The following is a 24,415-nucleotide window of genomic DNA, read 5'->3' on the forward strand; positions in this document are numbered from 1 at the left end:
AATCATTTAAAAAATATATTATGATATCAGTCTAATATATTTTGATAAATTTCATTCTTTAAAATGTTTACATCAAGATTACATCCATAAAAAAAAATAATTTTTTTAATCACTATATTAACTTTTTAAATTAATGATTCATATCAAAAATAATTTTTTTTAAAAAAATTACTTTAATGTATTTTAAAAAAAAAAATTTTGAACCACCACCTCACCACAATTCCAAACATGCTCTTGAAGTTGACCCTTAACTAAAAATTTCCTCTACACTATATTTTTATTTATATTTGAACCACTATATTTACATGATAAATTAATTTAGATAATTTATAGGTGTTATATTTTTTTTACCGGTTATATTATAGGAAAAGGTAAATCAAGGTTAAGATTTTTTTCAGTTTAATTTTATATTTTAGATAAATTTATGGATATTTTGAGTTAAAAATATAATTTTAAAACAAAAAAATGCTTTTATGTGTTTTCATATGAAAATAAATTGGACAATGAATTTTTAGCTAGTATTTGCTGGCTAAAAATAATTTTTAATCCAAGTACCACATGTGTACTTGAGATGTCCCGCCCTAAGATAGTGAGCTCTAGTGTCACGTGTGCATAGTAGTATTTCAGACACTGAGACAGGAGCTTAAGCCCCATGAGTCCATTTGGTTTGCCAACATACAGGTAGCTAGCCCAAGCATCAAATGTGTGTTGAGGTTTGACCAACAGTATTGAGTTCGGCTGTGAAACTTGACCCAATAGCTCTTGGCAGAGGATGCAATGTCTCCAGTCGCAATTGTTAACTGAAAATGTAGCAAAGTAATGCCCCTTGCTTAGCTAGACCTAGTGTCCTGGCTTGTAGCCAAAAGCCAACTTCAAGTGAAAAGGACCGATCGATTATCTTACAGAAATATCAGTGATTAGACATGAGTAGTTTGTGTGACAGCTTTAAAGCTTAGAACACACTGTGCCGACAGAATACGTGCAGGGACATCCAATTCCAAACACTATATATATATATATATATATATATATATATATATATATATTCTCTCTCTCCTCGGTGGTGCTGAATGAATGACGGCGTCATTTCCCCATAAAAACGACCTCGTAACAATAATCAATCGATCAATGTCCGGTATCTATTACTCAAGGATGGTGTGGGTGGATGGATCGCATCTATTGAAGCCACGTAGATAGGGTATTTAGCAGACATCCTCTCTAGTGTGATATAATAACCAGTTATGTTGAAAATTAATTAAAAATTTTAATATATAATTTATATTATTTTTTAAAATAAAATTTTTTTATAATTTAAAATTACATGAACTTAAACTATCTTATATTTAATTTTTATTAAATTAATAAAAATAATAAAATTTAAACTAATAATTACTTAATTATTAATATTTTGATACTATTTTAAAAAATCAATTCAATTCAAATATTTAAATTATTAAATAAAATTTTAATATATAATTTATATTATTTTTTTAATATATCCATACTAAACTTTATTTGTTTCAAGTTTTTTAAAAATTTAAAAAATAAATAATAATAAGTCGAGTATGATATAATCAAAACCTATTATTTCATTGACTTTTCTTTAAAAATATTTGTTTGGTTCCTCCTTTAAAAGAATTATATTAACCTGATATCGACTCTCCTAACTGTAACTGTAACCTGCTCATACTTCATATCTATTTTTAAAATTATACTATTTTAGTGTGAAATCCATCGGTTTATGAAAATAATTTGATATACAAAAATATATATATATATATATATAAAAATTTGATATACAAAAATATATATATAAATATAGTCATGTCATACTTCTAATAGTTGGAGTGTTGCTGACTTGTGATAAAGATATATTAAAATAATATTTTTTTTAAATTTATCTTTAATATCAAGAATTCAAAACTATTTAAAAACAATAAAATAAATTAAATTTTTAACAAACAAACGAAGACCGGTCTTGCCAAGCATGATCATAATGGGCATGTACTTTTTGTCTCTTTCTTTTTCATTTATATACCTCGTCGACTTATTAAATTTGGTGAAAACAGAAGCTGACTTGAAACTAATTTCTTTTAATTGGATATTAAATATATTATTTATGTAGTACATTTATCAAAATTATTTTAAACCACCTCTCCTCTGATATGTTTGGACTTCCATAAAAAAATAATTAAAAAAAACACTCATAATAAATATTTTTATTTAATTTTAAGGATATTTTATCTATTAACTAAGATTAAATTATTTTTCAATCATTTAAAAAATATATTATGATATCAGTCTAATATATTTTGATAAATTTCATTCTTTAAAATGTTTACATCAAGATTACATCCATAAAAAAAAATAATTTTTTTAATCACTATATTAACTTTTTAAATTAATGATTCATATCAAAAATAATTTTTTTTAAAAAAATTACTTTAATGTATTTTAAAAAAAAAAATTTTGAACCACCACCTCACCACAATTCCAAACATGTGTATTTTTTTTAAAAAAATATTTTAAACCACCACCTCACCACAATTCCAAACATGCTCTTGAAGTTGACCCTTAACTAAAAATTTCCTCTACACTATATTTTTATTTATATTTGAACCACTATATTTACATGATAAATTAATTTAGATAATTTATAGGTGTTATATTTTTTTTACCGGTTATATTATAGGAAAAGGTAAATGAAAGTTAAGATTTTTTTCAGTTTAATTTTATATTTTAGATAAATTTATGGATATTTTGAGTTAAAAATATAATTTTAAAACAAAAAAAAATGCTTTTATGTGTTTTCATATGAAAATAAATTGGACAATGAATTTTTAGCTAGTATTTGCTGGCTAAAAATAATTTTTAATCCAAGTACCACATGTGTACTTGAGATGTCCCGCCCTAAGATAGTGAGCTCTAGTGTCACGTGTGCATAGTAGTATTTCAGACATTGAGACAGGAGCTTAAGCCCCATGAGTCCATTTGGTTTGCCAACATACAGGTAGCTAGCCCAAGCATCAAATGTGTGTTGAGGTTTGACCAACAGTATTGAGTTTGGCTGTGAAACTTGACCCAATAGCTCTTGGTAGAGGATGCAATGCCTCCGGTCGCAATTGTTGACTGAAAATGCAGCAAAGTAATGCCCCCTTGCTTAGGTAATTAGCTAGACCTAGTGTCCTGACTTGTAGCCAAAAGCCAATTTCAGGTGTTTATTTTTAGGGCCGTGTAGCTCCAGCAAAATCTCAAGTGATTTTTTTTTTTTTTATCTAAAAAGATAATCCTACCCCCTACAGTCTTTGCAACTCTTTAGGGCAAGAATAACCCTGCCATTACATCTCCCCAACCCATAATTCTTTTAACAAAGTGGAAATCTAAATAATGTAGTTTGCAATGAAAGCACTCACATATTGCATCCAAGCGACAATGCAGAATATGTAGTAAAACTATTGTGCAAATCCACAATGAGTTGTATCTTAGTCCTTAATGCATGTGTACAATAAGTACATAATGAATTGTATCTTGATTCATAATATATGCATGTATAGCAAAAAACCCATGCATTTTAGAATTTTAATAATGAAGGGCTAACCATGGAGAAATTTTACAAATTTCATGGAGTATTTAATTATATTTTAGAGTTTATTTTTCTTTAAAAATTAAATATGATTAGAAAAAAAAATTTAGTGAACATATTTTTAATTTTTTTTAACAGGTCATAAATTTTATTTTTTTATTTTTTATATCTATTTTTTCTTCAAAGTGAGCGCATTAAATAACTAATACAATGCAATTAGTTATTTTATAATTTGTTAGTAAATATGTCATGCAAATAATTAATTTACTACACGTTATATTTACTTTGTTTGTATAAAATTATTTAATTTTAATAAATTCTTTATTTATTTTTAATGCACATCTTATATTTAATTAATGAATATAATATTTGATAGATAAATCAAAAGTGAAGATAAAATTTTTGGGATGAAAATAATTTGCATTCAAAATTAAATAGGTGTAAAAATATTAGATTAATTTAATTAAATATAGAATAGATATTAAAAATAAATAAAGTATTTATTAAGATTAAATAAGTTTATATGAGTGCATGTCCATAAGGTTATATATACACGTCTACGAAGTTTGAGGCAAAAGTCTGATTTCACCAAACATTCTGGGATATGGAAGTAATTAAACTTTTTGCATAGCCCGATAAGATACCAAAAGGTTTATAACTAAAATTTTCTCATCTCGACACTGATACCCTTTATTTCTTTGATTTGTCTAGAACAACGACAAACGGACACGCGTCCACAAAAAAAGTTTCGTCTCCGCTTCCAGATCCGCCACCCCGTTCCGGGGGCACATGTCAAAAAGTTATTCTGACAAAGGCTTTAGCAAATAATTAAAATAATATAATGCAATGAATAATCAAGTATTCATGACACGCAATGGTTTGTGTCGTTTTGAGGCATAAGCACCGGCCAAGTGCCACCCCTCTCCCCTGCTCGGCTTGGTGGTTTTGATCGTTAGTTCTAACCTGCTTATTTATAGCGTGAATAATGTCGGCCCACACGACAACAACACACGTGGATAGAAACAAAGTGCCTTTCATTTGTAGTTTGTCCTCCTTGCTTTTCTTCCAAATCAAGCAATGCCCCACAATTTAAAGCATGAAAAGTTCAAATTCCAAAGGCATGTCGAGAGGGTGGAACCCTAAATAAAATGTCAATAGGTCCCCATTAGCAACTACCATGAATTAGGTCGTTGGAAATGGATCGAGTTGCATTTTTGAAAAAAATAATAATCAAATTAAATTTTTTTATAAATCATAGCGACCTTATTGTCGAGACTTGGTGAAACTTTTCTAAAAATCTATTAATCTTATCCTTTATTAATAAAGCTAATATTTATAGACTTATTTACCTTTCTTTACAAATCATTTTTGTTTTAAGAACTTTACTTTTATTCTATATTTATTAATTAAATAAAATAAATGTTTCGTTTACAGATTGATTAGCCACATAACAAATATAGTAGCAACTTGATGTATTTTTGACTTTAAATATGCCGTTAACCATGATTTTTTAACAAAATCTACAGCGTCTTTTTTCAATAACTATAACCATAAACCAAGTATTATGAGAGAAAAAAATCAAATAAGAAGGATTGTCAAATTAGTTTAATAAAAAATCTGTTTGATAAGAGAGCACTCAAGGCAAAATTACTAAACCCTCCGGCCCAACGTGCACCGCACCTTAGTCTTGCCCAGCTGCACTAACCTGCCGCCTCTACAAAGGCCGAAAACCATACTACTTGCTGTGTTTCCACAAACCTAAAACGTGCAACTTTTAGGTTGATTATGTGATCAACTTTTTTCATAGCTATCAAATTAAACTATACAAAGATAGGACAAAAGAGACAACTGGTGAGAAGAAGCCTACTTGAACCAGTGCTCGCAGATTTAGCCTAAACTTGATGAATATGCGCTAGGAGAATTTTATTAAGCCTAAACTTGAGCTGGGTTTAAGTCCATTAAGATATCTACAAACGCTCGTTCATAAATAGGTAACCACGCACGCGACGAAAGATGCTCAACAGCTCAAGGACAATAAATAAAGAAGAACAAGCACAAAGTGCAAAGTGACCAGGAGCCATCGGGGAAAGACCGAAGTTGCTGATGCCAAGGACTCCGGACTAGCTGACCAGAGACTTAGCTAAGCAAAATCAAGCAAAAGACAATCTCCAGTCTCAATTTCAAAAGCCCAAGGTGGTTATCATTTAATTTAAGGTAAGCATTTAGAGTGAATGGTATGTAAAGGCTGATGGGAAGGGAAGAAGCCTTTCAAAAATATTCCGTGACATCCACTGGACAATCTTCTAGAGATAATCTAAACTCTCCATTTCCAGTTCTCGACTAACAAAGATAACCTTGTGCCAAGAAGCACATAACTACTTTTCACAAGAGGGAAACCCTACATAAACACTTTGGAAGCTGTAATAATTTCCATAAGATTAAAACACTGGCACCAACAGACACCAGTCAAAACATAAATCTTACACGAGAAAACAGATGCGGAGATTTACAACAAAATCGTTCAATGAAGCTATAAAGGAATCATGCTATAGTGATATTCCAAGCAGACAAAAATTTTGGAGCATTATTTATCTGAGGCATGGAGCAATCGGTGAACAGGCATCCTGTCACCATATTGACCCTCTGCGCTGACAATAGCAAAATCATTTTTGCTCGTGGCTTCTTCCTTTTGCCGGTGAACAGGCATCCTGTTACCATTGAATCACCAAGTGCTTTCAAACTAGCATATTTCAGAGGCCGAAATAGAATGTATATAGTTCACGTAATGGTGAATTGCACGGATATTTAACAAAACTGCGGTACCCTGTCCACTGTATATCATAAAGGAACTCCTTGTTTTGCAAAATCCCTGGCCACTGATTCACCAAAAGAAAACAAGTCAAGGACAAGTTCAAAGACAAACAAATGAGCAAGTCTATTGGAAATGCGTATGGGAATTGAAAATTAAGAACAAGATTTACGACAACATTGTTAACAAGGGTTAAAATAGTTGGGCAAAAAAGATCAGAGATTATACAAGTCACATAATCTAATTAGAAATTGTAGCGCAATTTTTTTCAAACTCATCATTTCCTCCATCTGGTAAATGCGTTCAACATTGAAGCTTGCATGCTTACTCCAGTTCAACAGGCACTTGATAATAGAAAGCATGACCCTCAAAGATGATATCTAATGGAGACATCTTTTATTAAATTTTGGTTTATAAAAGAGTGACAATCATTTCTTCCCAATTCCTATCTGGTTTAAAAATTGATACCCCATCCCGTGCTATAGAACAGCACAAACCAATCCAATCCAAGCCTTTCTCCGTCCGCCCTCTTATTTTTTACCCAAACCTATATTGTCATAGCTTTTCAATGTTCCTTTTAGAGATTACCAAATGACAATCATTGAGCCTCCATTCTGATGTAGAACAATAAAATGGTCTGTCCCCAAGTCCATCCAACATGCTCTCACTCACAACTTTTTCTGGAGCCATGTTTATTAGCATTCAATGCTATACGAGTATACAAACATTTCAACCCCATAAACTTTGGAAAGAAAATACACAGTTGTCTTTGATGACAACCAAACACAGCATGTATCATGCAATGCAAGGACTCTAGGCAAATCCAGCAGCAAATACACCTACACTAAATATCATTTATCATAGGCAAGAACCTCATTAATCTTTTATGAGCTGAGGTTCCAGTGCTAATATTACCCACATAGAACTGAATTGTGAAAATCAGAGCAACATTCACGAGTAACAAAAACTTGTTCAACAACTGCGCATTGCATTAGAATCACCAGACCACACAAAAAAAAAAAAAAAACTTAATGCATCATGAGCTCACCGTTTGAGGATGACTGAACTAGAATAACATGCATATCTGCATTGTTTGGAGGAAGCTGCAATCGAAGTGGATAAAGCTTTGCATTCAAGGGACTACGAGTACACACAACAATATCCTCAAGGCCCGTGTCTTCCTTCAATTTTTTAGTCAACTCATCAACCCCATTTCCCTTAAAATTCAACGAGTAACCCACCGTTCCATCATCATCAACCTCACCAGTCTCATCAGCCACATGGTAGTATATCGTCCTCCCTTCTGATTTCCTCGGCGAAGTCACATTAGAATCACTCGACTGTCCATTTCAAAAACAAATTACCACCAAGCAGAGAAAAAACAAACAAGAAATAAAAAAACTAACTAAATTCAATCAAATCAGCAAATCGAGATCAGAATTACCTCCTGTCTTGAAAAATTTCCTGACTTGATAGAGAGAGAAGTTGGAGAGGTGGACTCGAAATCCAAAGAATCGGCATGAGACATAATTTTGTTTAGATCAGGCGCATGACCAGTAGGAGACTGGTGTACTTGAATCTCCAGAACATCAACATCCCAAAGGACCCAATCTTGTGTAGAAGTCCTATGAGGGACGTCATGAGTAACCGAGTTTCTCCATGGTGGCAATCCTCCATTGGCTCTCAAGAAGTTCCCATATCGGGTCTTGAGCTTCATCTGACCCCCTTCTCTAACGGGTTCCCACTCGACGGACGAGTCAAGGCGTCTGGGAAGTGTCTGAAGGACCTTGCGACCCGTCATGCCCAAAAGAAAAGGCTGATTAGAAGCAGTGAGGTATTTACCGTAGCAGGACTTGAGGCGGATGATGAAGTCAGATCCAGGCACAAGTTCGACAATCCATCTGGCTGTCTTGGAGGATCCGTCTCGGTCTTGGGTCACGGACTCCTCATCATCTTCGGCGAGAAGGTACTTGTCGTGGTGGCTGCGGAGACGGACGGCTTTTGCTTTGTGAAAGAAATCCATCCCTGACCGGAAATTGTTGGAGTTGGTCTGCGAAAAGTTGTTCAAAAGAAGAAAAAGACTAGTTATTAACGAAGAGTCGTAGGTGAAGTTAAGGATAAGAGAGAAGTGGTGCTGTGCTAGATCTTTGTTTTGGTTTCTTGGGTTTTTCTTCGATCTGTTCTGCTTGCAAGTGGAAAGGGATGGGTGTTGAAATAGTTTTTAAATTAAGAGTAAACGGTCAGCTTCAGGCAGCTACGGTGTTTCGGACACGGCAATTACGTGGCCTTTTCGCGCCAGTCATGATTTCTGGTCGATTTTCGGACATCAGTTCAGGTTCCGTGATCGATGGGAAGGGTAGTATTAGTTTTTTAAAATGTTTTTTTTTATTATTTAGAAATTAATTAAAATTATATATTTTTTTAAAATATTTTTGATATTAATATAGTAAAATAACATAAAAAAATACACAAAAAATAGTTTTAAGCTAAAATAAAATTTAAAAATATTTAAAAATAAAATTCAACCACAATGCTAAATATTACCGGCTCTATAAAAAAAATAACTTTATTTGTTTTGGAAGTTTAAAATCACTTTGAAAATAAATTACAAATTATTTAAATAAACACTTGAAACTTAAACCTAATTAATAAAATAAAAAATCTTAATCAGTATCTCTGGATCTAATTTAGATGGGTTCCAGATTCACCAGTTGATTTTTTGTTAAAAAAAAAAAAACACATGTGAAATGCCGTGACAATTTTAACTTAATCTAAGTGATAGAATAAAGATTCATGTTTGTTTTTATTAAAAAAATAATTTAATATATCTAATTTTTCCCCCTTTAACTCGGTCTTATCAACTTGGAGAGAGAGAGAGAGATATTATTTTATTAGCAGAGTGTACTGGGAATCCGGAGTAGTCGACTTGTTTGACCGTGTACTTTATTTTAATCTCTCCTCTGGATTCGCATTTCACCTGAAGCTTCCTTGCGTCCCCAATGCAAATATTACCAAGTATTATGTAGGGGTTTGAAAAAAACTGAGAAATTAATTAAATTATAAAAATAAAAAATTAAATTATAAAAAAATTGATTAGAATTAAAAAAAACAGATGGTTTAATTTAATTTTATAAACTTAAAATAAAAAAAACCAAATATAATTCAAATTGAAAAAATTTTAAAAAAATTAAGCCAAAACAAAGCCATTTCAATTTGAACTATTTTTTTTTTTTAAATTTCAACTTGATTACTTTTTTTTTATTAAAATTGAACTGAATCTAAAATGAACATCTTTAATATTTAAGAATACTTTTTAAATTTTATCAAATTTTTTTTTTCTTAAATTCAGTTGTTCATTTCATTTTATCATTAATTAAACAGGGACCATGTCACATGAATTGTGACTTTTCACGTCCTGGTTCTCTATCTCTATCAGTAGCTAGTTTAGGAATGTAACAACGATTATTTTTATTTTATTTTTAAAAATATTAAAGTAATATTTTTTATTTTTTTAAAATTATTTTTCACATTAATATATTAATATAAAAATGATATAAATTAAAAAAAATAAAAAGTTTTCAATAGCAATTTTAAAACACAAAATCAAAGGAGCCTCCGGAAAGAGCAGGGCATGCAGCCCTTCCCCTCTCAGTCTTCTGTCAGATTCATTTGCGGTTCTGAGTAAGTTATATTCCTTGAGTATTAAGAAATAAATTAAGTAATTTCTTTAATTTTAAAAACTAATTGATTAAGTTAATATTTCAAGACAAATAAAAAAACAAAAATGTAATCTCTTTTATCCCAAAACAATCAAGGCCTCAACCAGTGATATATATAAATTTTTACATGATTTTAAGAGTTTGTTTGTTTTCATGTTTTAAAAATTAAAAAATATATATATTTTTTATATTTTTATGTCAGTACTAAATTTAAAAAATAAAAATAATATTATTTCTATACAATTCCAAATAAAAAATAAAAATTTAAGAAACAACAGTTATAGTTATGAAGCCTAATTCTAACTCACCCCGCAGTCTCTCTCTGTTTCAGTTTTTTTTTTTTCCCCCTTATATTGAACCTCAATATGCTCTTCACTCACCCGTTAACCTCACCTTCATTCCCCTTATATTGAACCTCAATATGCTGCTATCTCCTCTCTCTTCACTCACCCGTTAACCTCACCTTCACTCTTATTAATTTAATCAAAATCACATCAAAGACGATGATTTTAAGGAACCAGGAGTGATTTTATAAGAAAATGAGAGGGTAAAATAATATATCTGGTTCGGTGTGAGTTTGTTTTTCAAGCACTAAAGACGAAGAGAAGAATTGATGGGAAGAGATTGCAGGATCTGGATAGGGTTTCAGAGAGAGGAACAAAAATACACACACCCCCTTTTTCTTTTTTTTTTTAGGTGGTTTAGGGCAATTGAAGCACACCCATCAGGGTTTAATTAATTAATTAATTCTTATTTATTTAGTTGTGGGTGTCGTTAATCTCATCCGTTGAAGCACTTGGACATCAGATGAAGAAGTGCGTGCACGCACTGCAATTGCCTATCATTTTCCAATTCGTGACTAAGACGTAAACCAACCTAATCAGTGGCGCTAAGGAAGCGCCACGACAGAAATGAAGGAGTGCAAAGGTGACCAATTCATAATCAGTGGGGCGGAGGGCCCCTTTCTTTCTTCCACTACTGTTTCTGTTCCTGTTCCTGTTTCTTCAGACCACCTTTTTGTAGCGTGGAAGGGTGATTTTGCGTCTTATCGTCTTTTTTTCTTTTAATAACTGGGTGTCTTATTCGAATCTTCCAGATCTCAAAGTTAATAATTAAATAAATATTTAATAATTTTAAAATTTATAATATACTTGAATTAATCATCTTTTAAAAAAAAATTTAAAATTTAAATTATATTTAGGAGTTATAATTAATATACTTGAATTAATAATAATTTTAAAAAACAAATATTTATGAGTTACAATTATATTTCTTAAATGGAGTATCTTGAAGAGTATTTTTTTTTTCCACATAATAAGAAATCAATTCTCATATTAAAAAAAATAAAAAAATAAAAAAAAATAAAAATTTTAAATGTTTTTTACATTAGAATTATACCAAGTAAATACTCATCCTATTAAATTTATTCCGAATTAATTAAGTATCACAAATTAATTATCCACTCATGATTTAAATCTACATCTCTTTTTATCTTTTTTTTAATATTTTTTAAATTTTTTTAGAGTATAATTATAATTGTTTTTTAAATAAATTTTTATATTAAAATATATGTTAATAATTTTTTTATTTTTTTAAAATTATTTTTAATATCAGTATATTAAAATAATTTTAAAACATTAAAAACATATTGATTTAAAATAAATAAAAAATAAGATTTTTTATATTTTTTTAAAAATAATTTTGAAATAAAAAACAAATATACTCTAAACATCTTAAATTAATTATTTACTTGCCAGCATCTCTAGTCTCCAAAATTATTTTATTTTCATTAAAATGGGAATAACCAAGAACGGACCAGAAGGATGGCGATTTTTAGAGTTTTTTTTTTCTTTAAATGTGTTTTTGTATTGTAAGTACATTATATTATCCGTTTAATTTCATTAGAATATTATTCTACTTTTTAAAAACTGACGTACTTGATAAGGAGACGCAAAACCACCTTAATTTGATAAATTAATATGCTCAAAAGTATCATTTAATTTTTTACAATAAAAGTAATTTGTTTGGGGAAAAACTCTACACAAAACCATGCAGTATTCCTACGTTGAGTGCAACCTAAGAACTCGTAAAAATTTAGGAATTGGGTAGCGTATCTATTAACTTATAGAGTAACAAAGGGGCTGTCATGGGTGATTAATACTTTTTTTTTTTAATGATTAATCAGTTCATAAAAATGCTCAAAACTTACACCTTGCTCTTAATTATATCACCAAACTCTATCTGTTATTAGTGACTAATTGGGTGACTAGTTTTAGGGTTTTTTTTTTTGCATAATTTAAACAAAGAAAAATAAACTTAAAAAAAGGAAGATATTTTCTGCATAGCTTGAAAAAAGAAGAAGAAGAAGAAGAATAGTGAAGCGATTAAGAAACAAAATGAAAAATAGGTTCAAATTAATTATCTCTGATGAACGTAATTAAATTCCAAATAAGATAATTAAACCAAATTTAATTTACCGAGTTTAAAGAAAAGAAGAACGTACCTTAGTTGAGGACAAAGACAATCGTGGAGACATTGACTTTACTAGGGTCAATCTCGGAGTCCTCCCGGACGACACAACCGATTTCGGAGACCCGGCTTCCGATCCCTTATAATCATCCGAAACAGCGTCAAGAATATCATCGGACACTGTAGAAAAGCTCGACATAGACGACAAGTAATCCTTCAAGGAATCATTTCCAATCTCTTGTACCGCCTCAATATCCCAAAGAATCCATTTTCTCGTCGAACCAGTGTGTGGCTCATCGTGAGTCACCGAGTTTCTCCACGGCGGTGTCCCTCCGTTAGCTCGCAAGAACTTGCCACACCAGCTTTTAAGTTTAACCTGAAACCCGTCTCTTATAGGCTCCCACTCCAGCTTCCAGTTGTCAAAATTATTTTCAGACAGCTCTGTCTGGATCACTTTCTTCCCCGTCATGCCTAATAAAAAGGGCATGTCAGAGGCTGTGAGGTATCTGCCATAGCAGCCTTTGAGACGAATAACATCGCTTTTTTCATCGACTACCTCCACGAACCATATGGCTGCTTTGCGTGCCGAGCCGTGTCGTGTTTGACGAGCAGTTTCTAGGTCTTCGTCTGCGATCAAGTACTTTTCAAGGTGGCTCCGGAGCTTAACTGCCTTTGTTTTGGTAAAAAACTCCATCAACTATCGAAACTGCAGTCCTAATAAGTCCTATCCTCTTAATTAGCCAGAGACAAGTACGTCCTGCTGCTTGTTACAGAAACCTTGATAACAGATTGATAGCTCAAGGATTAATAAACAAGTAATATGGAAGGAAGATACAAGGAAGGGTTTTTGTCTCTGTGTTGGAAATGGCACAGCAGCTTAGCTGGTCAGAGATGAAGGTGAAGAGAAATTTAGAAAGGTAATTTCTTTGATTATTATGTAGTAATTAATTTGATCAAAAAGTATGATTGTGTTTGGTCTTTCTTGACCTAACTATAGCCACGGTTGCGATAGACAAATAAATGTAGGGAATGTAAACTGTATTTTTTAAAAAATTAATTTTTTTATATATTCTAAATTGTTTTGATGTATTAATTTTAACAATAATTTTTAAAAAATAAATAAAAAATATTATTATAATATATTTCACAATAAAAAATATTTACCATGTTTAGATTCCAAGGTGACGATTGCAGAAACGAGGGCGCGGTTTCTTACTTTGGACCTCGTTAATAATCCACGAAGGTTCCCATATGAATAAGTCTTTGGGTCCCTTCAACTGTGAAGGTCTTCCTCGTTGAAATTTGTAAATTCTCATTTTTTATTTATATGTTTTTATAGTAATTATGTCACAATTAGTCAAATTCATCGAAGAACATATCCAAAATAACATGGCTATAACATTACTATGGCTGCAGATCCTTCCCTGTTACTAAAAATATTATCTTTAATATTTTTTTTTAATTCGGGCTAACTTTAAATCCACCAAATCACAACTCTCGTACTCCTACACGTTTAATTTTATAACTTAAGTACCTAAAAAATGGAGTTGGAAGGTCCATGAACACCTTGCCCAAGTTTGAAGTTTAATAATAATAATATAAGATAATTAACATTTTTCTCCGATGGACTTCCACCGAACAGTTTGAGACGAGACGAGCTGTCATTATCGGGAATTCTTGAGGGATATGGCCGTTAGTTACAGGTAGCCATTGCCTCGCCACCTAGCACATTCTATTCCATCCCCTCTGAACTAGTGATGTTCTGTACTTCGATTTTTATTTTTATTTTTATTTTTTTCCAGAAAAAGGAGGCATCATGGTAAGAGAGCAGAAACGCCAGAGAAGGATCATAAGAATGGATTATTCTTCACGCGCATAATAGAAGGAGATGCAAGAGAGCGTGGGCTGGTAAGGACGCGTCTACGGGCCCAAGGACTTCTGCCTCAAGAAGCTCCATCACAGACCCTTCGAGAGAGAGAGAGAGAGAGAGGGAGAGAGAGAGAGAGACAGAAACAGAGAGTAAAAGAAAGCGTGAAGACTTGGTTCTCTTTTGTTGACACTTGACTTTTGCTTTGTCTGGTGTGTGCCATTTCTGTTTGCCTTGTTTTACCATTTATTTTTGTAAATATGTGAAACTTCTTAAAATATTAAATCATTGCAACTTTAATTCATTTTAAATTTGATTGCTCTGAAATATAAACCATCACCATTAACACTCTCTTATTGCTCTAAAATGTCAGGATAATAATATGGAGAACCTAAGAACACCACACCACGATCATCGGTTCCTCATCTAGGCTATCTCGAATTGATCACTGAGGAAAGTTTAAAGCTTCGGTTTTTAGTTGAATAATAAATTCGGTTAATTAATGATTCACATAGCACATTAATTTTTTTTTTAAGGAATAAGTGATATCGGTGAAACACTGTAATATAGATTGTGAAGCAAAACACTATGAATATGAATATGAACATGAATATAAATTCGCATCGAGTTTTACTTTTTATTAGTATAATTCTTTTGGTTTTTTTTTTCTATCTCAGCCAGTCAATTCTTTCTGCAAATTTTATCTTTTATTCTTGTGTTTATTTAAATATTGAGTTAATAATTTATTTTGATTTGTATATTATATCATTATCATAATCTCTAGAAACATTATGGAATTATTAGATTGATGTTTAATTTTATGGAAAGAAATTTATTTTTTGGGTTCTCAAAAAATTATAAATCAGATTTTTAAAATTAAAACAAAAAAACAATGACAGACTTTTATTTTTTAAGATGATATGGTGTTAACTCAAGTCCTTTTTCTTCTTTTTTTTCTTTGATGTCTTTGATTATTTTTTTTTTTTAATTTGATCCTTTAATGCTGTGTTTATTGGAATTTTGAGTTAATATTTTGTTTTAATATACTTTTACACGATTATATCATTATTGAAAAATATCTCGGTATCGAGTTGGTGCTCGATTTCAAGAGAAAGACTATGATTTTATTGTTTGAGAAGGAAAAAATTATGGGGCATTTTTTTAAAAGAATATGTGTTAATGGTTTTTTGGCCTTTGGAAATTTGTCAAAAATCTTTTTTTATCCTTTTAATTTCAACATGCAACAGTTGGTCTAATACTTTATTTTGCTCAATTTTACTCACATTTTAATCATTAAGTTTGAGAAATAAAAGAGTCATTAAATTAGGATGAAAGTGAGAAAAAGTTGACGAATAACTACTATTCAAAGGCAAAAATCATCTTTCCTAGTATAAATAGATTCCCTTTGCGTGATAAGTTTCATTTAAATTATTTTCCCTTGCTAAAAAAACAGTTCATGACTTGTTATTTATTTGGATCCGAGTTAATTTTTTGTTTGTTAACCAATTAAAAGCTAATTAAAATACTAGAAATGGTTTTTTTAAGGTCCCTTATGTGTTTTTTATACTTTTTATCTAAAAAAATAAGTGAAATTTTTTTTTAACCCTTTGAAATTAGGTTTCAAAATTCTAGCCACCTACAATGCTTGAAATCTAGAAACAATATATAAAGTTTCACCTATTAATTTTAATTTTGAAGAAGTATCATGTCATCCACTCTATAAAAAAGAAAAAAATGAATCAAGTCAGCACACTTGAGTTTTTTTCTTAAGACCTAGTAGTGCTAACTTTTTTTTCTCCTAAAAGATATTTTTTATTGATTTTTTTCATCTCAATTGCATATTTAAATATTTGACTGTTTTTGAACTCATTTGTTTTAGCATGCTTTTTTTTTAGATTTATCATGGTCTCAAACAAATGATTTGATATTTAGTTAGTATTTAATTTTATGAGTGCTTATTTTCTTATTGTATAAAGGAAAAAATAGAGTTATTAAACCCAATGAGATCTATGATCTGGACAACAACTTTAAAAGGTTAACTTAGATTGTTGAAAAAGGTTTCATAATTTTTTTCTATTTACTTTCTATGGTATTATTATAATCTTAAACAAATATTGCAATAATGAGTTAATGTGAACTTTGTGAACATATTTTATTTATCATTTAATTGAAAAATATTTTTAAAAAGGGTTTTTAACCCAATGGAATTCATAATCTGGGTTATGGGCTAGACAAGTTAACTTAGATCGTATTTTTATTAGAATTTTTACAAAATTGTGTTGTGTTCTTCTTTATAGATTTCAGTTTTTTAGTTTGTAAAACTTATTATTTTAGTTTGATTCAAGTTATTTCATGTTTATTAAAGTTTCCTTATATATAATCATAGTTGGCTAATATCTTTTTTGATCCAAATTAAGGATAATGGTGATTGAGGTGAATTCTTTAAGGCATAAATGAATCTTAATGTTTATCTTTTTATTTTCTTAATAAATATTTTATTATTGCAAATAAATTTTAGAAATCATTTAGGTAATGTTATAATCTTGAATTTTTACGCACAAATCTTAGTTTTGATACAGAGATTGCTTGATTCAATGTCTTACTTAATATAAAAGTACTAGTTCATTATTAAACTATAATCAATTTTCATTTTTTTAAACTTCATTGTAATATCTTCCGATCTAATATCACCATCGTTGATATTAGGTTGAGTTATCTTATATATCTTGAAGGAATCACCAATACATCACCATTAAAATTGATTTCTCCCAAGTGCAGGAGTGTCAAAGTAATAAATAACTCGGCAAGACCGGGGTCGAACCACAAGGAGGTTAATTGTACAAATTATAAATAACAACAATAGTAACAATAACAACAACAATAATAATAGTAGCAATAATAATAATACTATTAATAGTAGTAGTAGTAGTAGTAGTAGTAATAATAATAATAATAATAATAACAATAATAAAGAAAAAGAAAAAGGAAAAGAAGAAGAAGAAGAAAAGTTGATGAGAACTTTGAGATAGAAAATTAATGTAAGGATTAAACAATAATAACAAGCAATGTCAAGGTTAGAGGATCCACTAATGGTATGTCAAACAAGTATAGTATAAACTCTTATTATTCAATTGGAAACCACATACAAAGGAGATTCCAATCAGATTATAGATTATTAACATGATTACATTAGTCATCTTATTCAATTAATGCTAATACTTGTAAATCTCGTCAAGCATTCATGATTATAACTTATATTAACAACAAATCAAGTTCCTTTCATAGCTCAAGTGTCGGTTATACCATACAGTATGGGCTATGAAAGTGCCAAGCATTTGGTGTACCAAGTGTTATACAACATAAATCAAGATTAGTCATTTAACAAGCAAAGTATTAAAGAGTGAACAAGATACCAAATACAAAACATGTTAATATCAAACATTAAAGTCCATATTAAGTTTACACTATACTTATTCTTACACCATTAGTGTAACATTTTCACCTTGACATAATAAACTTAGCTAAACATAATAAAAAAAAGAAAAATAAATACACAAAATAATAACATAAATAAGATAAGAGTTAACTAAGTAAAGGAAAGGAAATGAAAGGCATAAACTTGATATTAATGAAAGCAAAGCATAAACATTACAATAAATACAAAGAGAGAAAGCAAGAGCATGATCTTGATCTGGAAACCAAGATGCCTAAATGCATGGAAAATGCCTCCTTTTATAGGCCAAAATTGGGAACTATTAATTTGATGACTAATTGATGAGTGGGTGACCAACTCTTGACTTGGTGACAATCCTTATCTTCTCTTGTTTGCCCAAAATGTCATTGATAACGTCAAAATTGAAGGCACTTGAAAATATGAAAGTTGTAGGAAATTGTCTCAGCTTTCTTGTATAAAAAATTCAGCTCATTTAGACTTTTAGAACTCCAAATATGGGCCAAATATTGAACAGTGCTCAGGTTGGAAGACAGATTCAGACTTCTTTGTTGTTGTTATAATTTGGACTTGAAAATGACCTTTTTAGATCTTGGACTCCATATGAAAGTTGTCTTACCTTTCCATCCATATAAATTAGACCTAAATCTGAGATCTACAACTCCAGATATGACCTAATTACCGAACAGTGTTCCGGTTTGGATTGCACCGACATCTCTTTTCTAAGTTTGGCCATCTCTTTGTCCTTCCAATTTTAGTTCTTAAATTCATCAATCAATTCTTTCATTTATATGATAAGCCTGCATTTAAAATGAACATTTACCATGAATTAAAGGTATCTTATATTATTAGATATATTATTATAAAATATGCTTTAGTTAAGAAGTTATTGATACTTCAAGTGCAAAATGATAATATAAAACCTTGATAAAAATACACTTTTAAGTATCAATCACACCCCCCAACTATCTTATTACTAGTCCTTAGTAATCAAAGCGTTAAAATAGAAAAATACTTTGTAAATTCCACAAAGCAAAGTAGTCATCATTTAACTTCCATTAATTTATCCAGATAAACAAACTCTTATTAAATTTATATACCTACTCAATACCTTTTAACAATATATTCATAAACCTTTCTTTTGTACTCAATGTATCAACACATAATTATGGGGCTTTTCTTAGAAGAAAATAAAAATTTTATTATAATGTTTAAGGTTAACTTCCTTGGGTTGGGATTATTATTTTTGTCTTTTTTTTTTAATACATATAATTTAAAACACAATACATATTTAACCCATGTAACGAGCTTTTGGCTAATGACTCCCAGACCAGTTGGTCTTAGGGCATTAGGTGTTAAGACACCTCTACGAGCTTAGTAACTTGGGTCACAAATACTGATATGTAGATAGTGCAATGTTTAATTCCCTTAAGCTTTTCTCCTCAACCTATGTAACAAGCGTTGAGCCAATAGCTCCCAAGTCAGTTGACTTTAGGGTATTAGGTGTTAAAACACCCCTTCGGGCTTAATTGCTTAGGTTAGGGAGGCTACGAAACCAAACTTATCTACATTTTTATTATTATCATTTTTTTCTTTTCTTTTTCTTTTTTTTTGTCTTTTTTGTCTTTTTCTTTTTAATTACATACTATCCCTTTTCCCTTAGTTGTTACCTTTAACAAAAGAATATAAATAATGTAATAATCCAATATGCAACCCACAATCATATGTTTAAAGTGTGTATGTGTAAATTAAGTTTAAGAATACATGTTCAATAAGTATATGAGCAAAATTAAGTGATAACAATGCGAGAGTTTGTAAATCTGAATATTTCAAGAAGTATTATGATAGACCTTGTTACGAATGATAACTAAGTTGCGTCTTAAGAGTCATAAAAAGTTTTCCTTACTCTACCATTATAGTAACAACAATTTTGCACATGCTTTATGAAATAGAAAACACAGTTAAATTTTTTTTTTTAGCTACTACCCTTTCCACCTAACTAAAACGTGACATTGTCCTCAATGTTTAAAGGTAGAAAGATATAGTATAGAAGATATTACCTGAAATAACGAACACTAACAAACCTGAAACACATTGAAACAAATATAAGAAATAACAAAACACAATAATAAAACCAAAAGACACAAAGATTCACAAATGAAGGCTCAAATCTAATTTAATTTTTTACGGCTTTCCTTAAATGATCAATTTATGCGACTCATGGAAGGATCAATTACAGGAATGAAATATTGTAGTTGGTCAATCAATTGTTTAACAGTAGCAGCAGAGATTATGATTTGTCATGCCGAAAATGTTAGAAATTCCTATTCCACAGCATGATCAAGAAAAGACAACAACTTATCATAATAACCATTAACATTTAACAAACCTATGGGTTTATGATGAATGTGCAGTTGGGCCCAAGAAGAAATATGAAAGATCTCTTCCAATGTGCCTAGACCACCTAGTAAGGCAATGAAGACATCAGCATGGTTAAACATTGCATTCATTTGAGTAGAAATTGTGAAGACCTGAAGTTCCTCTCCAATTGTTTTTCCAATAATGTCCCCTTGTGCCAAAGCTTCAGGGATGACCCCCCAAACTTGACTACCTTCTAAAAATACAGTTATTGACACACCTCCCATTAACCCTATACTGCCTCCCCCATACACTAAATGAATCTTTCTCTCAGCTAGCACCTGACCAAGATGATTTGCTGATTCTAAAAACTCCTTTTCTTTCCCAGGACTAGATCCACCGAAAACACAAATATTTCTTATTTGATGACTTGAGGAACTTGCCATTTCTACACACTTCTGTATTTGTTGAATGTATGGGTTGAGTAGAAATGAAAGGAAGGAAGAGAGGGTTTTATAGATGAGAAATGAGAAAGGCAATCATAACACCTATATGTAGGCCAGCTGGAGTCTCACACTCTCTCTCTCTCTTTTTATTTATTTATTTACTTTTGAAAAAAAACATGTGTATGTACAGGTAGTTGTGATTGTGGCTCACATCTTCCCTTGGTTTTACGTCCAAGAACGGCTTAAACGCCCTCTATGGGTCGGGGATAGGCTTCCCATCCAGTTTTCTTAAAAACTGGCAAACAGGGTCTTTTTTAGTCAGATTCCCAAGACTAAGTCGATCATGTTCTTTATGAAATAGTGGCCATAAATCATGAATTGCACGATGCACATCTCCACTAGGATGCGTCTCAAGAGTCAATAGAAGATTATCTAAAGACTCCTTACTCAGGCCATCCTTAATGAATTGTATTTTATCTTCACGGTTTATAGATACCATTCCTAAAGAACGACATTGTGTATTACAAGTCCATCTAGCACATCGATGACAGACTTCTAGTCGTTTTGCACGACGTTTCTTTGCAAAAGTGCTTTTACCTGTTCCAGGCATGTGTGAAATAAAGAAATTAGAGGACTCACCTGATAATCGGACCTTTGCTTCAATCAACCAACGAATATCTTCAGGAATTCCATGATTCATTAACAATCTCAATCTTGCACATCTAGCACGGTAAATTTTTGTAATCGCATTCTGAGGCAGAGCGGGAAAATACTTTTTCAATTTTTCAAGATTAGTGTCCATTTTCAAATGAGAATTAGAAGAGAGATTCAAAGAATTGCACAAATATATACACAAATATCAGTTATTGTGGGAAACTGAAAGAACCGACTTAAGTCACGGAGTACCGTTATCCGCCATTTGACCGGGGTGAGAGAAACTAGCAAAAATCACTCAAAAAGAAACACAAAAACAATGTGAGAAAAACAAAATAATCAACCTTTATCTACAAGATCATTCAAACCAGCTGATTCATTTTCACTAGGAAAATTATCAAAGTAAGCTTTCAAACGATGTCCATTTTCCTTAAAATCATTGTCATTCATTGAATTCTCAATATCACAGGCCCCATAAGGATTGGTCCATCTTAATCTTAGCTCTTTAGGGAATGCATAGAGTTGAGAATCATAAAACAAAACTTTTTGACCAGTGTCAATTTTTTGACAATTTTCACAAGTTTTGCAGAATGCATGTGTGTCCTTGAACATGGTGGGCCAATAAAATCCATTTTGAAAGATTTTTGCAGCAGTCTTTTTTGACGAGAAATAACTTCCACATGCTTCAGAATGACAAAGTTTAATGACACTACTTACCTCATTGTCGGGAATGAATCTTTGAAATATTTGATCAGGACAATATTTGAATAAGTTAGGGTCATCACAATAAAAGCTCTTCACTTCGTTCAAAAACTTTTCTTTGTCTTGGGTACTCCAATCAGCTAGCAAATCTCCTAAAGCAAGAAAATTAATATTTTTATCATACCAAGGCATTGAACTAAGAGAAAGTAACATTCCTAAAGAACGACACTGTGCATTACAAGTCCATCTGACATATCGATGACAGACTTTCAGTCGTTTTGCACAACGTTTCTTTGCAAAAGTGCTTTTACCTGTTCCACACATGTGTGAAATGAATGAATTAGAGGACTCAACTGATAATCGGACCTTTGCTTCAATCAACCAGCGAATATCTTCAGGAATTCCATGATTTATTAACAATCTCAATCTTGCACATCTAACATGGTAAATTTTTATAATTGCATTCTAAGACAGAGCGGGAAAATACTTTTTCAATTTTTCAAGATTAGTGTCTATTTTCAAATGAGAATTGAAAGAGAGATTCAAAGAATTGCACAAATATATACACAAATATCAGTTATTATGGGAAACTGAAAGAACTGACTTAAGTCACGGAGTACCATTATCCGCCATTTGACTGGGGTGAGAGAAACTAGCAAAAATCACTAAAAAAGAAACACAAAAATAATGTGGCCAATAAAATCCATTTTGAAAGATTTTTGTAGCTGTCTTTTTTGACGAGAAATAACTTCCACATGCTTCAGAATGACAAAGTTTCATGACATTACTTACCTCATTGTCGGGAACGAATCTTTGAAATATTTGATCAGGACAATATTTGAATAAGTTAGGGTCATCACAATAAAAGTTCTTCACTTCGTTCAAAAACTTTTCTTTGTCTTGGGTATTCCAATCAGCTGGCAAATCTCCTAAAGCAAGAAAAATGATATTTTTATCATACCAAGGCATTGGACTAAGAGAAAGTAAGGATTCGTTAGGAAAGTAATCATCCATTGGTGTGATGTCAAATGTCGAATCTACTGTCACTGTTGACAAAAGATTCGGATCAACATTTTCGGTGCTTGTTTCATCCATGATTTCCTCCTTAGAATAAATCATTTGCAAATCTTCAGATTCATCTAACTCATTTTTACTTAAAGTAGATTCAAGTTGATCATAAACTAATTCATCAATATGATCTACTTCTTGTAAATCATTATCATCTCTAGGTTGCTTGCAAATGTTGAAAATATTCATCTCCAATGTCATGTTTCCAAATGATAGCTTCATCAGTCCATTCCTACAATTAATCAATGCATTAGAAGTTGCAAGAAATGGACGTCCTAAAATAACAGGAAATGAATTACATACTTCAACAGGTTGTGTGTCCAAGACAATAAAATCCACAGGATAAATGAATTTATCGACTTGTACTAACACATCTTCAATTATTCCTCTAGGCACTTTTATAGATCTATCGGCAAGTAAAAGAGTTATAGAAGTTGGTTTTAACTCACCTAGATTGAGACTCTGAAAAACTGAATATGGAAGTAAATTCACACTAGCACCAAGATCAAGTAAGGCTCTTTCAATTTTATGCTCTCCAATAAAGCAAGAAATTGTAGGACAACCAGGGTCTTTATATTTCAAAGCATTATTGTTTTGAAGAATAACACTTACTTGTTCGGCTAGAAAGGCTTTCTTTTTCACATTCAGTTTCCTCTTCACAATGCATAGATCTTTCAAAAATTTAGCATAGGAAGGAACCTGTTTAATAGCATCCAGCAAAGGTATATTGATTCTTACCTGTTTGAAAGTCTCAAGAATTCTTTCAGAGTTGTGATTGACTTTCCTTTGTTTGGTTATGGCTTGAGGAAATGGAAATGCTGGTGGAGAAGCAGTCATTTCTTTGCAATTTTCAGATTCAACCCCTTCCTTACCCTCAGAGATTGACTCATCATCTCTTTGTAATTTTCAGATTCAACCCTTTTCTTACCCTCAAAGATTGACTCATCATCTTTCTCATAAGGTTCAAGAATGGGTTTTTCAATAAACTTACCACTGCGAATAGTAGTGACTGATTTGACTTGATCCATGTGTTGGCTTCCGGAACTACTTACATTTGCATTGTATTGCCCCTTGGGATTTTATTGTGATTGAGATGGAAACTTACCTTTCTCTTGGAAACTGAGAGCAGATATTAATTTTGCAAGAGTATCTTTAAAATCTGTCATGTTTTGAGCAAGTTGAGTATTGATTGTCTCTTGCTTTTCAATGAATGCATGCAATGTTTCCTCAAGATTTCTTCTAGGAGGTGGAGCATAAGGAGGTGCATATCCATGATAATTTTGAAAATT

The 24,415-nt window shown here is 31.2% G+C and overlaps 1 protein-coding gene and 1 long non-coding RNA gene across 2 annotated transcripts; one reads left to right on the forward strand and one right to left on the reverse strand.

The window, feature by feature from the left end:
- Nucleotides 1-5,986: 5,986 nt before the first annotated feature.
- On the reverse strand, nt 5,987-13,446 carry LOC105116278 (uncharacterized). Its single transcript, XM_011013554.1, has 4 exons — nt 12,615-13,446; nt 7,837-8,442; nt 7,441-7,732; nt 5,987-6,459 (listed from the first exon to the last, which is right to left on the reverse strand). Exons 1-4 carry the CDS (start codon nt 13,272-13,274, stop codon nt 6,422-6,424), a joined length of 1,596 nt encoding a protein of 531 aa, XP_011011856.1. The 5' UTR covers nt 13,275-13,446; the 3' UTR covers nt 5,987-6,421.
- LOC105116277 (uncharacterized) lies at nt 13,419-14,706 on the forward strand. The gene is made up of 3 exons (XR_840502.1): nt 13,419-13,497; nt 14,223-14,283; nt 14,383-14,706. It is a non-coding gene; the product is annotated as an uncharacterized LOC105116277 (long non-coding RNA).
- Nucleotides 14,707-24,415: the final 9,709 nt, after the last annotated feature.

This window comes from Populus euphratica, unplaced genomic scaffold, assembly GCF_000495115.2.
Source record: "Populus euphratica unplaced genomic scaffold, PopEup_1.0 scaffold1276.1, whole genome shotgun sequence".
In the NCBI taxonomy this organism is placed as follows: Eukaryota; Viridiplantae; Streptophyta; class Magnoliopsida; order Malpighiales; family Salicaceae; genus Populus; species Populus euphratica.

Excerpts from the sequence above, each read along its gene's own strand:
- LOC105116278 (XM_011013554.1), bottom strand. The coding sequence starts at position 13,274 with ATGGAGTTTTTTACCAAAACAAAGGCAGTTAAGCTCCGGAGCCACCTT. Across the intron at positions 8,443-12,614 it reads TGTCTTTGTCCTCAACTAAG|ACCAACTCCAACAATTTCCG; the intron begins GTACGTTCTTCT and ends AACTTTTCGCAG. Across the intron at positions 6,460-7,440 it reads AGTTCAGTCATCCTCAAACG|TGGCCAGGGATTTTGCAAAA; the intron begins GTGAGCTCATGA and ends TTGGTGAATCAG.